The 20,052-nt window shown below is 56.5% G+C and overlaps 1 protein-coding gene across 22 annotated transcripts in view; it reads left to right on the plus strand.

Annotated features, from left to right (window-relative positions):
* The window catches only part of SRCIN1 (SRC kinase signaling inhibitor 1), a 69,593-nt gene that overhangs the window by 38,579 nt on the left and 10,962 nt on the right, over positions 1–20,052 (plus strand). For 17 of the 22 annotated variants that reach the window (XM_049114752.1, XM_049114754.1, XM_049114751.1 and 14 more), the window contains 15 exons: positions 2,319–2,514; positions 3,142–3,340; positions 3,761–3,854; positions 4,369–5,279; positions 6,386–6,478; positions 6,731–6,774; positions 7,093–7,277; positions 8,409–8,584; positions 14,325–14,455; positions 14,647–14,794; positions 15,136–15,382; positions 15,810–16,044; positions 17,617–17,771; positions 18,038–18,190; positions 18,754–18,876. In XM_049114752.1, coding sequence (XP_048970709.1) covers positions 2,319–2,514; positions 3,142–3,340; positions 3,761–3,854; positions 4,369–5,279; positions 6,386–6,478; positions 6,731–6,774; positions 7,093–7,277; positions 8,409–8,584; positions 14,325–14,455; positions 14,647–14,794; positions 15,136–15,382; positions 15,810–16,044; positions 17,617–17,771; positions 18,038–18,190; positions 18,754–18,876 — 3,090 coding nt within the window. Of the gene's footprint in view, positions 1–458; positions 601–2,318; positions 2,515–3,141; positions 3,341–3,760; positions 3,855–4,368; positions 5,280–6,385; positions 6,479–6,730; positions 6,775–7,092; positions 7,278–8,408; positions 8,585–14,324; positions 14,456–14,646; positions 14,795–15,135; positions 15,383–15,809; positions 16,045–17,616; positions 17,772–18,037; positions 18,191–18,753; positions 18,877–20,052 lie in introns of those variants that run through there. The other 5 variants (XM_049114749.1, XM_025439633.3, XM_025439634.3 and 2 more) reach the window with 2 other exon arrangements.

Raw genomic sequence — 20,052 nt, forward strand, 5'->3', positions numbered from 1 at the left:
CTCGCTGGAATACCTCCAGTGCCAGGCGCGCACTGCTGCCCACAGCAGCCTCCTTGCGCACTGCCACGCACAGCAGCCCCCTCCTATCTTTGGAGAGCTCTGCTTGGATTACCGTTTTATTCTCTTGCCATCTCCCTCATAGACAGGAAGCCCTGGATGTCTCACTTTTTTCTGCCCTGTTGACTCAGCCCAGGACTTGGAGAGAAGTGCTAATGGGCTTTCTCTCTTCTCAAGAGGGTTTTCTACAAAGGCTGTGAGAATGGAAAGGTGCGCAGAGGGCCAGGATGGAGACCAGTGCTAGCAGGGCAGGAATGTGGGCAACTCTTCTCCCTGGATTGCCTGGACAGGGTCCTGCCTCTTCTGCAGCCAGCAGCTCTGAGGATCCTTGCCCACCCCCCTTCATTCTGGCCCCTGTTCTATCTTCTTACTGGCACCTCACTTGTGTCCCCCAGCACTGTGACCACCCCCTTCATTCCCTGCTAGCTGCTTCATTCTGCCTGAATTCTGTAGCCCTTCATCCACATCCGCCTGGCAACCACTGGCCTTCCAGTTGCCTGGCAACCTCATGATCACCAGACCAGGCCTGCTTCAGGGCTGAAGGTGAGAGAAGGGGGCACCGGCTGGCACTGGTGATCAACCTAGAGCTGAGCCACAGAGTCCAGAGTCTGGGCACAGACACTCTCCACTTGGGCCTCCTTCCCACACTGCCTCCCTCCTCCCCAGACCCATACCCACTCACTGGTCAAGGCATTGTGCTTGGGACTGGCCCCCCTGAGGTCTCTAAATCTGACCTTCTGCATCCCCAATTCTTCAAGGCCACATTGGGGACGGCTGGGCACATTGCCCATCAGAGGAAGATGCTCTCTCTTTTCTAGAGTGCTAATCCAATTGGAACATTAAATTGAGTTAATATGAAGATGGAGATTAATTAGGGGCTAATCAGGATTTGGGGAAGGAAAGAGCTGAGGAGAATAAATGATTCCTTTTTAGAGATACTTTTACTTTATTTTTATTATAAAAGTGATATATTCTGATTGTGTGAAATTCACCCAGCAAAGAAATGTGTAAAAGAGAAAGCTCTGTCTCAACCCCGACTTCACCAATGTTAATGGAGTCAAGGGATTTGTTGTTAAAAATAGGCAACGTGTTTTATAGAAAAGTACAATTGGGCGACATGATTTTTTTTCTTGATAATATATGCATATATAATCCATATATGTATATATTGCACATAACATAGAATGCACATAAAACAGATCTGACTTAGTATCTTCTCCCTGAAATGCAAGAGTATCTGACAGCATCCAGGTTTAAGGGAAGGGGCTGGGGCAGAATGGCGGGAGCTGTGGCCCCAGTCACGGCCAAAAGTAGTCTTAAAGTGTAACTGAAATGATGGTGACCCCTCCCTCAAGGAGAGAGTGATCAAGCTGTCCTCAGGGCAGGGGACTGTCCCTGAGTGACACTCCTCCCTAGCCCCAGCCATATATCACCCTTGGCTGTAGCTTCAGGGCAAGGGGCTGCCACGCTGGGTACTGGGGTAGGCCTTTCTAGGAGGCAAGCCAGGCCAGTTGGCTGTGGGCAGCATGTGCCTTGCAGAGAGGGGCTGAGGTCAGACACATATGCCGGGTGCTCACACGGATCATACCAGGCTTAGCATGCGCATTGCATGTAGTAGGTAGAGTCTGTTTGAAACCAGCTTCGGGATGGTTCTCCTAGTCACCCTAAGTCAAAGACTTTGCGCTCCTCTCTAAGGGCCCATGCCTCCCTGAGCTGGGTTAGTTCTCTTTGCTTCCACTGGGCCCTGCTTCCTGCCCCCACCCAACCCTCTGAACTCCACAAAGGATAAATTCGCCGCTCAAACCCGCCGCTTAATTAATGTCTGGAACTAATGCCCCAATTTGCGCAACGATTCTGCTGCTCACCTCAGTGACAAATTTGTGTTGTTGTTGTTCTTTGGAAGCTTAAAATAGCAGGCGTGCCCTGGCTCCTGCTCAGATGGTTTCTTGTCTGGCTTCCCAGGGTGCCTGAGGCCTTTGCCCACTCCTTACCTGCTGGGTGTCCCAGGGAGGCCAAAGCCCTAAAGGGTTGGGGAACTCTCCTGTAGCCACACAGCAAGTCTGGAATCCAGGAGACCCGAGACCCGTGTGTGTGTGTGTGTGTGTGTGTGTGTGTGTGTGTGTGTGTGTGAGAGAGAGAGAGAGAGAGAGAGAGAGAGAGAGAGACACTGGCTGGCAGGGGCTCCCTGGGCCTGGATAGAGGCAATGGGCTGAGCAGAGGGGCTCCCATTTGACTCCTCTCATCCTGCCCTGCCCCTGCAGACCCGCAGCTCACGCCACACTCAGGGAGCCCAGCCGGGGCTGGCAGACCAGGCAGCCAAGCTGTCATACGCCTCGGCTGAGTCGCTGGAGACCATGTCGGAGGCGGAGCTGCCCCTGGGCTTCAGTAGGATGAACCGCTTCCGACAGAGCCTGCCCCTCTCCCGCTCAGCCAGCCAGACCAAGCTGCGCTCACCAGGTACTGCTCGCCTGGTCCACCTTCCTCCTGGCCACGGCCCCTCCTTCTGCTTGGCTCACTCTGGAACCCTCTTCACCACTCCAGCTCTCCTTCAACGAACCCCTGGCTCTCTTCCAGCACCTCATTCCCACCTCCCTGCCCACCCCCGCCCCCAGCAGTCTCCTCCCCTTGGGGCCTCTCCCTCCTCAGCTTATCTTCCCAGCCCTCCTCTCTCCTACCCCTGCCCTCCCTCAGCAGCCCCTGCCCTATCCCTTTCTCTCCTGGCCTCCTCTCTCCCTCACTCCTTTCAGCAGCCTCCCCTTGCCTCATCCCCCTCTTGCTCACCTCTCTCCCCCTCGCAACGACTGCCTCTGTTTCTGCCGCACCTGCTCCTGTCCCCAGTTCCGTTTCCTCGTCCAGGCTCCTACCTGCCTGGAGTTGAGGAGGTGGCTTGAGGGGACGTCGGCATGAGGAGTGCCTGGGTGCACCTGCATTCCGGGGCCGCGTCGGGCCTCAGACCCTGCCTCTGCAGGACCAGCGCGGCTCCCGAAGGTCCCCCTCGCTCTCCTGGCCGGCGTGGTGGTGGCGGTAGTGGCGGTGGCGGTGGCGGCAGCGGCTCTGACAGCGAAGGTGGCATCTCCTTCGCAGGGGTGCTGTTCCTGCAGTTCGGGGAGGAGACTCGGCGCGTGCACATCACGCACGAGGTCAGCAGCCTGGACACGCTACACGCGCTCATCGCGCACATGTTCCCGCAGAAGCTCACCATGGGCATGCTGAAGTCGCCCAACACCGCCATTCTCATCAAGGACGAGGCTCGCAACGTCTTCTACGAGCTGGAAGACGTCCGGTGGGCGTGGCCCCGGGGAGGGGTGGGCTTCCCCAGGCTCCTCCTGCGAGGGGGTCTCCACTCCGCAGGCCTTTCCCTCTCCAGCCCCCTCCTGACCCAACCTCAGCCCTTCCTCTCTCCTTCCCCGTCATTCCCTACCCCCCACCCTCCTGCCCTGTCCTCTCTAAATCATCCATCCCTGTTGGCTGATTTTGGCTTGAGCTAACCTGACATTGGCTCCTGAGGCCGAGGGGGTGGGCGAGGTGGAGGCCTCTCGCTGTGTGTTGGTGGCAGGCAGTCTGAGGCACTGAGAAGAAGCTAGGAAGAGGTTGGGGCTCTTGGCCCTTCTTGCCACCCCTCTTCCCTCTTCCTATAGTAGCTACGTCTCCTTATCGCAGGGCTGAGGGATGGTGACCCATTTCATTTTCCCCTTCCCCTCAGGGACATCCAGGACCGAAGTATTATCAAGATCTATAGGAAGGAGCCTCTTTACGCCGCTTTCCCTGGCTCACATCTTACCAACGGGGACCTCCGGGTATGGCTTGGGATTCCCCTAGGGCATTGGGGAGGCTGTGCAAATGGGGTCCAAGAGTCTAGTTACTTGTCAACAGGGATCAGGGCCAGTTTTTGGAGCAGGGAACATAGATGCTGAAGCAGAGTATGGCTTCTACTAATTGTGCTCATGGAGGGGTCCCTCCCCTCATCTGCATGCTGCCCTCCTATCCATTTAGGATTCCCCCCCACCCCCCAGACCTCTAGGTATTGTAGGAGGCCTCTATCAGGAACCACTGCTTCCCTTCTTGCTTCCCCAGCCCTCACCAAAGGGTGGGCCGCCGGTTGCCCCTTTAGAGCCTCTCCATCTGCCACTTCTTCCTCCATGCTGGAGGCCCTGATGGGTAAGGGGCCTAAATGCAGCAAGAGCAAGGGAAGGCAGAGAATAGAAGGGACTTCCTAAGAGCCAGGGGGAAGATGCTGGCTCCTTAAGCAAGGTGCAATGGATCCCCTTTGTGACCAACCTTGTGGGGTTCTGGGGGCTGTCTTTTGCACAGAGAGAGATGGTGTATGCCTCGCGGGAGTCGTCGCCCACACGGCGTCTCAACAACCTGTCGCCGGCGCCGCACCTGGCGTCCAGCTCTCCGCCCCCGGGGCTGCCGTCCGGGCTGCCGTCCGGGCTGCCATCCGGGCTCCCGTCGGGGCTCCCGTCGGGGCTCCCATCGGGGCTGCAGTCCGGCTCGCCGTCGCGCTCGCGCCTGTCCTACGCCGGGGGGCGCCCGCCCTCCTACGCTGGCAGCCCGGTGCACCACGCGGCCGAACGGCTGGGGGGCGCCCCCGCCGCCCAGGGCGTCAGCCCCAGCCCCAGCGCCATCCTGGAGCGGCGCGACGTGAAGCCGGACGAGGACCTGGCAGGCAAGGCGGGCGGCATGGTGCTGGTGAAGGGCGAGGGCCTCTACGCCGACCCCTACGGGTTGCTCCACGAGGGCCGCCTGAGCCTGGCCGCGGCCGCCGGCGACCCGTTCGCCTACCCGGGCGCCAGCGGCCTCTACAAGCGCGGCTCGGTGCGCTCGCTCAGCACCTACTCGGCCGCCGCGCTGCAGTCCGACCTGGAGGACTCGCTGTACAAGGCGGCGGGCGGAGGCCCACTCTACGGCGACGGCTACGGCTTCCGCCTGCCGCCCTCGTCGCCGCAGAAGCTGGCCGACGTGGCGGCGCCCCCCGGGGGCCCCCAGCCTCCTCACAGCCCCTACTCGGGGCCGCCCAGCCGCGGCTCGCCGGTGCGCCAGTCTTTCCGCAAAGACTCGGGCTCCTCGTCGGTCTTCGCAGAGAGCCCGGGAGGCAAGACCCGCAGCACGGGGGGCTCCTCGACGGCCGGAGCTCCCCCGCCCGAGCTCTTCCCCGGGCCTGGGGAGCGCCCGCTCGTTGGGTTTGGGCCGCCAGTGCCAGCCAAGGACACGGAGACCAGGTGAGGGTCGCTCACGAGGCCTTAGGGTTGTTGGGGATGGGGTGGGGAGAGGGGACTCTGCAGAGGCTGTGGCAGGGTTGTGTACTGGACTGTGAGGCCCCAGAGTCCTTTGTAGGCCGGTAGCACTCTTGAGGGTTCACGGGAGTACTTTGGATATGGCAGGGAAGGCACTGGAGAGATGGACATGCCTTTTTCCTTCCTGCTGCAAGACCTGGGGGTTGGATGAAAGGGCCTCAGACAAGATTTCTGGAGACCTGGGTTTGCATCCGTTCCCTGAACCTCAGTTTCTCTAACTAAAATTGAGGTTGAACCAGCATTCTAGTGCTTTTCCTGCTCAGAGTTTGCAGCCACGAGAGCTGTCCAGCACACGGTCAGCTGAAGTCCACTGGGGAGGGGGTGCTGGTAAGAAATAGGGATGGGGAGAGAAGCACCTGCTATTAGGTAGCCTCCAAGCTGGGAACTCTTGCCCATTATTCAGCTCCGTCCTAAGGGTGCAGGGCTGGAGGAGGTAACCAGAGCATTGACCTATCCTCTTCTGTCTTCAGGCAGTGCTGCTGAGAGATGAGGAGAAGCAATTCACATTCACACAGCTCTCTTGTGGCTTGTGTGCCAGGCACTGCACTGGGCACTGTGGATGCCACGTTGGGCAAACCTGGTTCCTGCCTTGTCTAGTGGGGGTGACACATTAAGAAATACTTACACTTCCCTTGGGAGGGTAAATAGGTGGTGTGGGAGGAGGGATTCCTTAAAGCTTTTGGGGCTCTGGGATGGCTTCAGGGAGGAGGTGGGGGGGGGGAAATGCCAGGAAGGGGGAAAACATGTGTAGAGGCACAGAGAGGCCTGGGTGGGGCCATTAGGGAGCCAGTAGTGAGAGATGGGGCTGGCAAGGGAGGGGGTGACTGTTAGATGGAAAGGAGCCTTACCAGTATTAGAAGGGGGACTGTGGGCTTGAACCTTTGGCCTTGGGGCCTTTTGCATTGTCTGTGTGCTGGTGGCTGGGGAGGGAACGGTATTTCCTCTAATTATCAATCTTCAGAATGAGGGGGCTAGGTAAGAGGGACCCCAAGCCCAGAGAAGGGGTTGCTTAAAGCCACCGTCCTCTCCAGGGAGCGCATGGAGGCCATGGAGAAGCAGATTGCCAGCCTCACAGGCCTGGTACAGAGTGCCCTACTACGAGGCTCAGAGCCTGAGACCCCCAGGTAAAATTCCTATCTCAATACTACAGTCAGGGCCTATGGTTGGGGTGAGAGGAAGGAAGAGTGGGCAGCAGGGGCACCCGGCCCAGCTCTGCCAATGTTTCAGTGTGTGACTCTGGGTGAGCCCTTTCCCTTCTCTGGGACTCCATCGTGACATCAGGGGACTGGAGGAGATTATGTTAAAAGTCTCACCCAGCTTTGATGGTCTGGGGTCAGCCTGGCCCCTCTGATGGCCATCTTTTCCCTGTGCCACAGCGAGAAGATTGAAGGTTCCAATGGAGCAGGCACCCCCTCAGCACGTGAGTGGCCCTTTGCCCCTCCCCCACAGGTACCTGCCCTCTCTGAACCTCAGATTACTAATCTGTAAAGTGGGAATTAAACCATCAGATACATCAGTGGGCTTCAGAGGATCAATAAGCAGTTACCTTCGCCCCAGGTGGATTTGCCCTGGTGCTTTGCTCCCCATAGAAGGGCTGGCCCACTAACTGGGGCAGGGAGTCAGAGCCATGTGCTTCTACCGCTACCCTGAGTATCAGGGGTGGGAGGGACCTTGTCCGGGCCCCTTGCAGGCTCAAGCTTTGTTGCCTTTCTCCCATCCTCGTGGTCCCTCTCTGCAGCCTGTGGGTCAGGCAGCCGGAGCAGCGGCGCCACCCCAGTGTCCGGCCCTCCCCCGCCTTCAGCCAGCACACCTGCGGGGCAGCCCACCTCCATCAGCCGTTTGCAGATGCAGCTGCACCTGCGTGGCCTGCAGAACAGCACCAGTGACCTGCGCAGCCAGCTTCAGCAGTTGCGAAAGCTCCAGGTACTGCGCGCTCCCGGGCCTCGCCCCGTGCCCCGCCCCCTCCAGCCCCTCCGGGACGGAACCCACCCACTCCCACTCGCGCTGCGCAGATGCCCCTGGAGGTTCACTGGGCCCCTCTGCGAGCGCTTTCTCCCCCGACCCTTCCTCGAGCTCCCGCTTGCTGGCGGAATCTCTGCTCTCTCACCAAGCCCCACCGCTCGCCCTGGTTCCCCTCACTGCGCCCTCCTTCCCCTTTCCTGAATACTCACCGTTCTCCTGGAGCTCCAGTCCACCCCATTGAGCCCCTTCTCATCCCCCCCGCCCCCCAGTATCCCTCAGGGCAGTCCCGATTCCCTGTTGCCCAGCATTCTTTCTCCCCTCCCTCTCTTCCGTCGGGCGGAAGCCCTCCCCCTGCACCCCCTCCACTACCCCTTCCCGAGTCCGCAGTCCCGTCCCCCCCCCACGGCCTGCCCCGCCTGGCAGATGGTCCCACCAGTCAGGAGCCTGGCATCGCTGTGCCCGCTCCTCGAGAGGGCCCTGGGGCCCATCAGGTGAGAATAATGAGCAGAGACAAGCTGGAGAGGGGGCAGAGAGCTGCCATCTGGGCAACGGGTAGGATCTCACCCACCCGCGCGCCGTTGCCCCAACTCGGCCTTTGAACTGGGTTCGAGCGTAAAGTTAATGTTCTTGCGCTGGCCACGGACTCTCTATGAAACCCCAGTGCTTCGGTCTTGCCTCGAAGCCGCAGCCGCACTGTGGGCGCAGCCCTACAGAGGGCTGCCTCTTGCCTCCCCCCAAATACGCCCGTCCGGTTCTCCTGCCTGTGTATTTCCCCAGCCCGAGACCTGTCCTCCGCCCCGCACCATCACGCTGCTCACGGCCACAGCCACGGAGCCGCACGTCCCGCACGCCCCAATTTAGCCCTTTTCTCTCCACTATCCCGCCTCTTCCTCCCCAGAATTTAGCCCTGGACCTCTGCTCTCCCCTATACCGCCCTTTCTCTGGGGCTCACGGCCGCAGCCGAGCAGCCGCTTCTTCTGGGGAGCCCTCCCAGCATCGGGTTGTCCCCTGCCCGCCTCCTCCCGGCTCCTCGCCTGCCGAGCACCTCGGTCCCCTCCCACCCTCGGCCACCGGTCCCTTTGCGTCCCGCAGCTACAAAACCTGGAGTCGCTGCGCGCACTGCTCAAGGGCACAGAGGCGGAGCTGAGCATGCGCGTGTCGGAGGCGGCGCGGCGGCAGGAGGACCCGCTGCAGCGGCAGCGCACCCTGGTGGAGGAGGAGCGGCTGCGCTACCTCAACGACGAGGAGCTCATCACCCAGCAGCTCAAGTGAGGCTGGGCCCGGGGCGCGGAGGAGGGAGGGCTGGCGCTGCGGCCTGGGCCGCAACCTGGTTTCCCTGGGAGGTGCAGCTGCCTTCCTTCTGAATCACAGGTGACTGGTCTGGTCTGAAGCCTGATTTCCCTCTCCTCTATGGCCTGATTTCTCTGTGACCCACAAACCTTTGACCATCTGGCACCATTCCTTATTTCTTTTCTCTTTTTTTTTTCCCCTGGCTCCATGCCCTCTTTTTGCTATCTCATGGTCCACAGTCTGGCTTCCCCCTGCCCTGTGACCTTATTTTCATGTGGCCAGGTGCAGGATTCCACTCTGTCCTCTGTCTGCTTTCACTCTGGCCTGTGACCTGTACAAAGTGACCCTTGGGTAGCCACCACTGCCGCCACTCCAATTCCCCTATCTCTAAGACCAGGGATAGCCAAGGAAAACCTTCCTTCAGTCCTAGTGCCGCTGAAACAAGGCTCTAGTTTTTTCAGAAGGAGTGAGGAATAGAGAACACCCGGCTCCCAAATGCTTAGACATGGAAGGGTTAATCGGAGACAGTCTTCTGATCCAAATTTAGCAAATGGCTGTCTGGCCAAGATTCCATTGTCTCGCACCGTTGAAGGGAGAAACTGCCTTTTGCTGTCCATCCACCCAGTGAGCACCCCCAGGCCACAGCAGCCTTCCCTTGTCAATCACTGGGATCTGAGACAGAGGCCTTGCTCCTTCCTCTGGCCTCCTTCTTGGTGGCACAGGGCACAAGCGACCTGAAGTCTGGCTCCAGCATTGAAAGACTATGTGATCAGGCCAGTTTCCGCCCTCTTCTGTGCTTCAGCTTCCTTATCTGTGCCCAGTATTAAGATTTTTGCAGTTCTTTCCAGGGGGAGCTTGGGTTCTACTGGCCAGTGACTTTGGGGAGCCAGGGGAGGCTTCTCTGAGGAGCCCAGCTTGCAAAGGGCTCCTTGAGATGGGTCCCTCCTTCTCAGCCTTGGACCCACACAGCCTGTGCACTTTGGTAGGGCCCAAGGCAAAGATTCCCATGACCCCTTGAGGCTGAGATGAAAGGACCATCTCACTTGGCAGTAAGCTGGCAGCCACTACCCCATCATTTCAGGTGTGAAAACTTAGTGAGAACCTCAGATCTCCAAGCAGACTGGTAGCTGTCACCCCGCCCCCCAGAGAATTCCATTTACCCAACTTTTCTGTCCTCTCCTTGCCCCTTTTTCACTCAGCACAGAGGAGCTGGGTTGGGATTTTTAAAAGGAACTTTACTGAAACATTAAAGGAAAATAAAAGAAAATATAAAAGCACAGAGACAGAAGAGATGAAAGAACAGATTTAAGCTGCTGTCACATGAGTGTCTGGTCTTCAGCTTCCTGGGGCCCTCAGTTCTCCCGGAGCTCACAGACTCCCTATCCTCTGTCCTGTTATCAAACCCCTTGTTCAGACTGCTCACTTGAGAGAGCTTGGGGGCTGATACATTGCTTTTGGTAGGATTCTCTATCCACTTTGAAGGGGATTCCTGCCTTTTTGGGGGACAGCCTGGTCTGTCCATCAGCCCTGAGGTGGCTCTGCTTGGCTATGAGGGCCCTCCCTACCAGCTCCCATAACCTCCCTGGGTATTAGGTGGACCAGCAGGCCCATCCTTACCCCTACTCTGGCTGTAGCCTCTGCATGCTTGCACTTGCTCTGCTTTGCTCTGTGTGGGGCACCAAAACTGGCACACTGCTGGCAAGATGCTCGCCCCAGCATCTTGCTAGCAGTTAAGACCAGTTCCATGCTTTATGCAGCTTGGCTCTCTCACCTGTTTTTCTTTTTTCTTTCTTTTTTTTATTTTAAGATTTTATTTATTTATTCATGAGCCATTCTGAGCCACCCAGGCATCACTCTCATCTGTTTTTCTAGCCAGGGCCTTGAGCTCTGTCTAGACATTGCCCTGAGGGGTACCCTCTGCTGACTTGAGACCTTTTGGCCTCTGCAGCCTCACTTGAACTAAGCCAGCACGGGTTTTGTAGGAATACCAACTACACAGCCACACAGGGCCCCACACTCCGAATGGCCCTATGCTTAGCTGTTGTTATCTTGAAATTCTTAATAATTTTTAAACTAGGATCAGCATCTTCATTTTTCACTAGGCCCCATAAATTATAGAGCTGGCTCTTTCCTGACCCTGCACCCCTCTAGGACTGAACCTGGGTCTGGAAAGCCCAACCCCTTTCTGATAATGGTGTCTAGACTTAGACCAGTCTGGGGCTCACTTGCAGAGGCTGCCCAAGTTAGGCCGCCCAAAACTTGTGGCAGGTTTCATGACCAGAAAATCGAGGTGCTAATTGAGAACCAAGTCCCTTCTGCCCGAGAGTCACGGTGTTGTGTCCTCCTGAAGGCTTACCTGAGTCCTCCTTTAAATGAGGGTCTCTTCCCCATCAGAGTGATGTTTGGGAGTGATTGTTTTAGAAAACTGGCACACTCTGAGCCAGTTAGGTGTCCCACACAGCAGGAAAGAACAGTTTCTCTTTCCCACTTGGCAGAGCAAGGGCTGAGTGGGACAGGGATGAGTATGGGGTGATGTCGGTCCAGTGTGGAAGTGAGATGCAGCAGAGTCCAATGGCTGAAGCCAGACATGAATAGATCTTGCTTTGCCACAAAATATTTGTATAACCTTAGACAAGCTACTTGAAGTCCCTCAGCCTCTCTCTCTCTTTTTTTAATGCCAAACCTTATTGTCTTAGTTAAGATAACTGCTATAACAAATTATATAATGGTTCAAAAGTAACAGACGTATCTTATTTTCTCATGAAACAGTACTGGGTGGGTTAGTGGAGTGACCCTCCTCCATGCAATCATGCAGGGGCCCAGGCTAATGGAGGCTTTTCCATCTTCAATATATGCCTTTGGAGATCATGTGCAGGGTCATTGCCTTTCAACCCAGAGGAAGGGGAAAAGAGCATGGAGGAACTTCCATGGGAGGTTTTTACGGGACAGCCTGGAGGCAACATGTTATCCCTTTGACTTGCATTGCATTGGCTGGACCTCAGTCATGGCCATTTCTTTTTTTTTATTTTTAATTTATTTTAGATTTTATTTATTTATTCATGAGAGACACACAGAGAGAGGCAGAGACATAGAGGGAGAAGCGGGCTTCTCACAGAGAGCCCTATGTGGATTCAATCCCTGGATCCGGGATCATGCCCTGAGCCGGGATCATGCCTTGATGCTCAATCGCTGAGCCACCCAGGTGTCCCCATTTCTTTTTTTAAAAAAGATTTTATTTATTCATTCATAAGAGACATAGAGAGAGAGGCAGAGACATAGGCAGAGGGAGAAGCAGACTCCCCGTGGAGAGCCTGATGCTGGACTCAATCGCAGGACCCCAGGATCACATCCTGAGCCAAAGACAGATGCTCAACCACTGAGCCACCAAGGTGCCCCAGTCATGGCCATTTGTAACTGCAAGGGAGGCTGGGAAGCATAGTCTGATGTCTGAGCTACCGTTTGTGTGTAGACTGGAGGTAATAATGGCTTCCATGCCCAGGATTTTTTATGAGGATTAAATAAGGTAATGGAAGTGGAGGGCTGCCTGTGGCACCTGGCACACAGTAAGCGCTTAGTACAAGCTAGCTCTTCAGCTGGCAGTGCTGAGTCACAGGATTTCGTCCTTGCTCCAGTGTGGTCTGTCTTTTCATCCACTAGTTGGATGAAGATGTATAGGCATGCTGATAAGATTTGCTAGTGACACAGAGCTTTGAGGGGGAGCAAATCTGTTGGATGGTAGAACTGAGATTCAAACATTGTTCCCGCCTGGATTGTTGAGCTAAATTCCAGCAGATGGGATCTGACAAGAATGTATGTAAAGTCCTGCATGTGGGTCAGGGATGTTGGTGACTCAAGTCACACAATTGAGATGACCTACCTGGGCAGCAATTCCTTCTTTCACTTACTCATTCATTCCACAATTATTTACCGGACCTCTGTTCTGCTCCAGGCACTGTGCCAGGAGCTGGCAATTGGAGATGAATCCAGAAGACGTGGTCCCTGCCTGCCAGGAGCTACCGAGCCCAGCATGCAAGAGCTCTGAGGGTTTTTATGAGGCAGGAAGCAGAGCCCCAACCCCAAGTACAGGGAGTGGGGGAGCAGTTTCCATTGAGACCTGAGGGAGGAGTGGGAATTGGTTACACATGTGCATGTGTATGCACATGTGTATGTGTGTGAGTGGAGTGTGGGAAGCAGGGGAAATGGCATTATAAAGGCCCAGACAGTGCAGCACATACAAGGACCTTGGAGAAGTTGTGGACAGTTCTAAACAGAAGCAAGCCAGGTGAGGACAGGGGATGTGGCTGGAGGGAAATTAAGAGCAGCCCCCAGGGACTGACCCTTTACCACCCTTTTCCCATCTGCATTGGCTTATTTTTTTAAAAGAATTTATTCATTTATTTGAGAGAGAGAGAGAGAGAGAGCAAGAGAGTGAGAGAGAGCATGAGCAGGGGGAGAGGGAGAGGCAGGGTCCCTGCTCAGCAGGGCTTGATCCCAGGACCCTGGGAGCTCAGATGCTTAACCATCTGAGCCATCCTGGCATCTCTGCATTGGCTCAGTTAATCTTCACAATGGCCCCTGGAGGGAAGAACTCTTACTACCCCCATTTTTTTTTGGTTGAGGAGGTTGCAGCCCAGAAATAGTAGGTAACTTGTCCAAGATCTCTCTGTTGGACGGGCAGAGCTGGGATTGAAATTTGGATCTGTCTGACTATAGAGCCAACTTTTCAGCTACTACCTTCATGCCCTTCTTCTCTTGGATTTTAGCCTCAGGACAATGGGATCTATGTATAGGGTTCAACACAGAAGGTAATGACTTGGTGTGACTTACATTTTAGAAAGATGTGTGTTTTGGGATCCCTGGGTGGCGCAGTGGTTTGGCGCCTGCCTTTGGCCCAGGGCGCCATCCTGGAGACCCGGGATCGAATCCCACATCGGGCTCCCGGTGCATGGAGCCTGCTTCTCCCTCTGCCTGTGTCTCTGCCTCTCTCTCTCTCTCTCTGTGACTATCATAAATAAATAAAAATTTTAAAAAAATTAAAAAAAAAAGATGTGGGTTTTAAAATGGTAGACGCTCAGCATAAACCCTTTAACACTTGAAAGCAGTTTTGTCTTCAAGGAAAGAGGCTGAGTGGATTATTTGAGAAAAGTGGTGCCACCCCTCAAGGGGCGAGACTTTGTAGGGGCACACACAGCTGCCTGCAGTTCCCTGAAAGGCTGCTGGGTTGTCTCCTGCTTCCTTGGCAGAATGAGAACCAGAGGATGCAAGTTATAGGGAGAGATATTTGGGCTGATGTTGCTAAAGACCAGAACTTTGACAGCAAGGTGGGGGAACCCAAGACACCTATTAAAGAACTCGTCTGAAGTCTTATCTCTGGGGTTTGGCATTTCTGATTTCATTTGGGCATGGAGCCTGATGGATGGCATTTATTTATTTATTTACAAATATTTTATTTATTATTGAGAGAGAGAGCATGTGCATGCGTGGAGGTGGGGAACAGACTCCCTGCTGGGCAGAGAGCCTAATGTGGGGCTGTATGTATCCCAGGACCCTGGGATCATGACCTGAGCTAAAGGCAGATGCTTAACTGAGCCACCCAGGTGACCCAGTGGATGGCTTTTAATTTTGATCTAACTGATGTCCTGATTTCTTCCCATTTGCCCAATTTCAGGGGGCTGGGCTGGGGCCAGAGGGGCTGAGAGGGTCTCTCTCTGGTTGCAGTGACCTGGAGAAGTCGGTGGAGAAGATCCAGCGGGATGTGTCCCACAACCACCGGCTGGTACCTGGGCCAGAGCTGGAAGAGAAGGCGCTGGTGCTGAAGCAGCTCGGGGAGACCCTGACTGAGCTCAAGGGTGAGGCCAGCGTCCTGGCAGGCGGGCAAGCAAGCAAGCAAGCGAGCGAGCGAGCGAGCGAGTGGCATGTGGTCCCGGGGCGGGAGTCCCTGCTGCACCCCCACCCCCCAGACACTGCCCTCCCTGCTGCCCTTCCTCCCCATCCTCTCGGAGCTGCTCCCTCCCCAGCTCACTCTTCCTGGTCCCCTCAGCTCACTTCCCAGGCCTGCAGAGCAAGATGCGGGTAGTACTGCGTGTGGAGGTGGAGGCAGTGAAGTTCCTGAAGGAGGAGCCACAGCGCCTGGACGGGCTACTCAAACGCTGCCGTGGGGTCACGGACATGCTGGCCCAGATCCGAAGGTCTTTCTCTCCCTGACCTCTTAATCTCGGACCTCCGATTTCCCATGAGGTCACACGCTGGGCATAGATGGATAGATCAGCTTGACCCCTTACCCTGACTCCTCTAGAGGTCACTGATGCGCCAACTGGATCTCTACCTCCACTCTGACCTATGACCCCTGGCAGGGTACAGACTTGGCTCTCTCTTCCGCTGGATGCAGTCACTCCTCCCAGGCCCCTCCCTCTGTCCTGCAAGATCCCAGGGCCCTGCTCACCCTCTACCTCCCCCAGGCCAGGCTTCCCTTGCATGGGGCTGTCAACGCTCAGGGCCTCACAGCTGCTCCTAATTCTCCCAACCCCAGGCAAGTGGATGAGGGGGTGTGGCCACCCCCCAACAACCTCCTGAATCAGTCCCCCAAGAAGGTGACGGCTGAAACGGACTTCAGCAAGAACTTGGACTTCGAAATGGCACCCCCTAGCCCTCCACTGAACCTCCATGAGCTGAGTGGCCCGGCCGAGGGAGCCCCTCCTACTCCCAAGGGGGGCAACCCTACCAAAGGCCTGGATGCTGCTGGCAAGAGAAGCGTGGACAAGGCTGTGTCTGTTGAGGTGCTGGGCCTGAGACGGGGGTGGGGGGCATGAGCTAGGCTCACACATTCTTACCACCATCCTAGACTGGATACTTTTTCCTGGGAGGAGGAGGATGTTGGAGGAGCACAATGATGGTGACATTAGTTCTGCCAGACAGAAAAACATTTTATACCACTATTAACAATCAAGGCAGTGTGATGTTGGCCTAAGAATAGACCGTGTGGTCAATGAAACAGAATAGAATGTCCCAAAATGGGGCTAATGAAGGTGGCATTCCGGACCTAACAGGGAGAGCATAGAATACTCAAGAAGTCTGAGGGTCTCCTGGGGGCTGGGCCAACCTTCCTTCTCCATTCCTGGCATGTGTGGCTGGGGGAAGGGGCTGCATGCCCAGAGTCCAAGCCGGGCCGCTGCTTCAGTGCTGACTCTTGCTCCTCCTCTCAAGGCTGCTGAACGGGACTGGGAGGAGAAGCGGGCAGCCCTGACCCAGTACAGCGCCAAGGACATCAACCGGCTGCTGGAGGAGACACAGGCGGAGCTGCTGAAGGCCATCCCTGACCTAGACTGTGCGAGCAAGGCCCACCCAGGCCTGGCCCCCACCCCTGACCACAAGCCTCCCAAGGTCCCCCACGGCCAGAAGGCAGCCCCTCGAACGGAGCCCAGTGGAAGGAGGGGCTCAGGTATGGGGAGAGGTGGGGGACTGAAGAGCCCAGAGGAGGAGAGCCCCATCTTCAGGAGCTCTCAGGTTGTTGGGGGAGGTACCTGGGTGTGAGAATCTGTGTGGTCAGACTGCCAGAGAAGGGAGATGCTAGGGCATCAGCAGCCTGACCCTCAGCTGCTGTAGGGACACCCAGAGGACAGGGTAGAGCTGGACTCCACATGGGGCTTTTCCCACTGCCCTAACTGCTGCTGAGAGGCCCACACGGAGGAGGAGCCAGTCGGGGACCAAGAGTCACCGCCTGTACATTGTGACCGAGCATATGCTTTGCACCAGGCTGTGGCAAGACGGGGAACGGTGCCGGTCCTCATGGATATGATTTCTGTTCCTGCTGAGCCTGCCAGCCCACAGGGGAAGCAGAAATCCAACCAGAAATAACAATTATCATCCTGCTATCTGTATTTGTTAAGCACCTACTGTATGCTGATTGCCAGAGATAAGGAAACAAGACACTGCTTATTTTCAAGGAGGTTTTAGTGTAATACTAACATTTTTATCGTGTGCTTAGGTGACAGGCTACTCCAGATGCATTGTATATAGAAATCCTTACGATTTTGCAGCAACCCCAGGAGGCAGATACAGTCATTATTCCCATCTTGCAGATGAGGACGCTAAGGCTCAGCATAGCTAAATGATCTGTCCCAGGCCCTACTCAGTGTGTAAACCAGAAAGAGGATGCAGGTGCTAACTGTGGCAGTGGCCTGCAGTCCTACAGGAGGCCCTGAGAGGGTGGGGAGCACTGCCCACTGGGGGTCACGTTGCCTTGGAGTCTTGAAAACAAGTGGGCCTTTCCCTGGACAGTGAGGGAGGGCATTTTAGAGAGTAGCAGCACGTGCAAGTGCCTGGAGGGATGTGTTTGGTGTTGTTAAGCGAGGTTCAGGCTGGGAAGTAGCTAGCAGAGCTGAGGCTGAAAATGGGCAGTCGTGGAAGGTGCTGAGCGGAGGAGTTTGCACATGGTTTGGGGTCATTGGGAACCAGGAGGCTCAAAGGCAGAGGAGTGTCAGGTTTGAGTGACTTTTCTGTAGGTTGCCCTGGAAACCACCCCCACCCCTGGGGAAAGGAGCAGGGAGAGCCTAGGGGGTTGGGTCAGGCTCTTGCAAGATGGAGAAGAGACAGAGAAGAGTGCAGAGATGCAGCAGAGGGGCAGAGGAAAAGAGATGGATTAAGGCAGCGCTTCTGAGTGAGTGTATGCACAAAATCACTGGAAATCTGTCAAAATGTGGATTCTGATTCAGCAACCAAGGGTGAGACCCGAGCTTCCGCATTTCTAACGAGCTCGCAGGTGCTGCTGGGCTGCTGGTCCTGTTCACTGACCGCACTTTGGGTCTAAGAGAAGCACTAAGAGAAGTGCTAGACATGGGTTCCAAGGGGAGATGAGAGAGGAGGAGGAGGAGGAGGAAAGAGGAGGGGCCGTGTCGTTTCCCTGAGCTTCCCTCCCCTATCCTCCCTGGAGGAGGAAGCAAATTTCATCACCTTGGTGCATGGACTGTGAGGTCAAGGACCCCCTGACCCCCAGCCCCTTGGCTGCCCACAGATGAGCTGACAGTGCCTCGGTACCGCACGGAGAAGCCCTCCAAGTCGCCCCCGCCGCCCCCTCCCCGCCGGAGCTTCCCCTCCTCCCACGGCCTCACCACCACGCGCACAGGAGAGGTCGTGGTCACCAGCAAGAAGGATTCGGCCTTCATCAAGGTACCAAGCCCACCCTAGGCCATGGGATACCCGAGGTGGCCTCTGAAGACCCCATGGGGCAGAAGAAAAGAAGGGGGCTGGCCAGTGGTACCTCTGCTTCTGGGTGGGGCTCCCACCCTGGGAAGGGGGCCAGCTGGCAGGGGACTGAGGAGTGTGCTGATGAGGAGGTCGGGCTGGAGCCAGTCTGGAACGGGTGGGGCCCAGGAGGTGAGCTGGTGCTGGAGGGGCTGCAGAGCCTGGTCTTGACCGGGGCCTGGGCCTTGCAGAAAGCCGAGTCCGAGGAGCTGGAGGTGCAGAAGCCCCAAGTGAAGCTGCGCCGAACGGTGTCCGAAGTGGCCCGCCCAGCCTCCACGCCACCCATCATGGCCTCTGCCATCAAAGATGAGGACGATGAGGACCGCATCATCGCCGAGCTAGAGGTGGGTCAGGGGCATGCCTGGCTCCCCAAGTCCTCAGCCAGGCCCCTCCTCTCTTGCCCACCAAGCTGACCCTGTGAGAGGTGACCTGGGCTCCAGCAGAAGGCTGGCCTGTGTGGGAACTGTCCTTCTTGCCTCCATTTCTCTGCCACTGTAAAGTGGGGGGACGGGGTCTGAAGTCCCTCTTTACAGGTTTGAGTTTTCCTTATTGTAGTCTCTGGGACCCCACAACTGCCCCGAGACCCTCTGTGCTCTCACACAGCCACCCCTGAGTGTTCTGAGAACAGAGTGCTGTAACACCCTGATACCTGAGTACCTTCAGGTGCCCTCACCCCATGCTGTAAGTCACCCACACTCAAGTGTTCTCAGCCCTGCTCCCCAAGTGGCTGGAGACGCTGACCACCTAGGCCTCTGGAGGAAGAGACAAGACGGAGGGCAGAGTGGCCAGTGAGCCTGGTGAGGGGCCAAGGAGTAAGGCTGGGGTTCCTCCCTGTGGGCCACAGGCCAGCACCCTTGTCCTCCCTGTGCCCCCTTCTCCAAACTTGCCCCCACCTTCTGCTCCCCAGGTGTTTGAGAGAAGCTCAGTGTCTTCCCTCCCCCCCACGCCCCGCCGCCAGCCGATCCCCACCTTGCTGGCACCCCAGGACCTGGGGCCCCCTCGGGGCTCAGCCCAGGGCCCCACATGGAAGGTAACGGGCTGCCCCCCACCTCTCACGGCTCTCTCTCTGCCTGTGCCTCCACACCTTCCTCTCCTCACCTCTCACGCTAACCTGCTAACATGCCGGTCACCTCCCCAAATCCCACCACTGCCACAGCCTCCCCCCTCCCCAGCTCCGAGGGCAGGTGCATAACCCTTCCTGCCTTCTCCCTCTCTGAGACTCTAGCAGGCTGGTACCTGGCGGCACACCCACCGTGTCCGCGTTTTCTTTCTTTTCTTTTTTTTTTTTTTAAGATTGTATTTATTTATTCATGAGAGACATAGAGACATAGGCAGAGGGAGAAGCAGGCTCCCCATAGGGAGCCTGATGTGGGACTCCATCCCCAGACCCCGGGATCACGCCTTCAGCTGAAGGCAGATGCTCAACCTCTGAGCCACCCAGGTGTCCTGTGTCCGCATTTTCTTACAGGCTTAATTCTGAGTTGGGTATTTTGTTCCAATCCACAGCCAGAGTTTAGGTCTGCCCCGGAGCCTGGGTGTTGTCTTGGTCCAAGATTGGAGCTCGGGTCCAGCTCACTACATGACTTTAGGCCAACTCAAAATCTGACTTTGTCCTGAGCCCTTGCCCCCGAACCCCCTCCTCTGCCGCCAGTGCCTGGTGGGGCTCCGTTTCTCCCACTAGAATCTATGCCTTGCACTGGGGGCCGGGACACCCCAGGAGAAAGACTCATTTACAGCCTCCCTCTCTGCCATGGCCCCAGTGGTCAGGAGTCCTGGAGAAGGAAGCCATGCCCTTCCTTGGCTGCTGGTTCTGTCTTTCAGCATGGGGAAGATGTACCTTCTCTCTAACTTCAGTCCTTGCTACTGTCCTGCTGCACTTAATTTTCTCTTTATCCTTTCCTGGGAATGTTGGGGTGGACCTGACGTCTGCACCCCCAGGGGACTGCACTTGGGGAAGGGGAACTGGGGGAGGTGGTCTGGGGATCTCTCCCTCTTCCTAGTCAGGTTGGGGCAGGAGGGCCTCTACTCTGGGGAGGGCAGCCCCCGTGCCCCCCCACTGCCCCCCAGCATGTGCTCACCTGCCTTGTCTGGTTCTCTTTGGCCCACAGCGGGCTCCATGCTGCCCGACACCTAATTTCTGACCTGGCTTGAGGCTTGGTGGTGCTTTGACTCCCTTGCCAGGAGGAGCAGACAGGTGGACAAGACT

Source organism: Canis lupus, chromosome 9 (assembly GCF_003254725.2).
Source record: "Canis lupus dingo isolate Sandy chromosome 9, ASM325472v2, whole genome shotgun sequence".
Taxonomy (NCBI): Eukaryota; Metazoa; Chordata; class Mammalia; order Carnivora; family Canidae; genus Canis; species Canis lupus.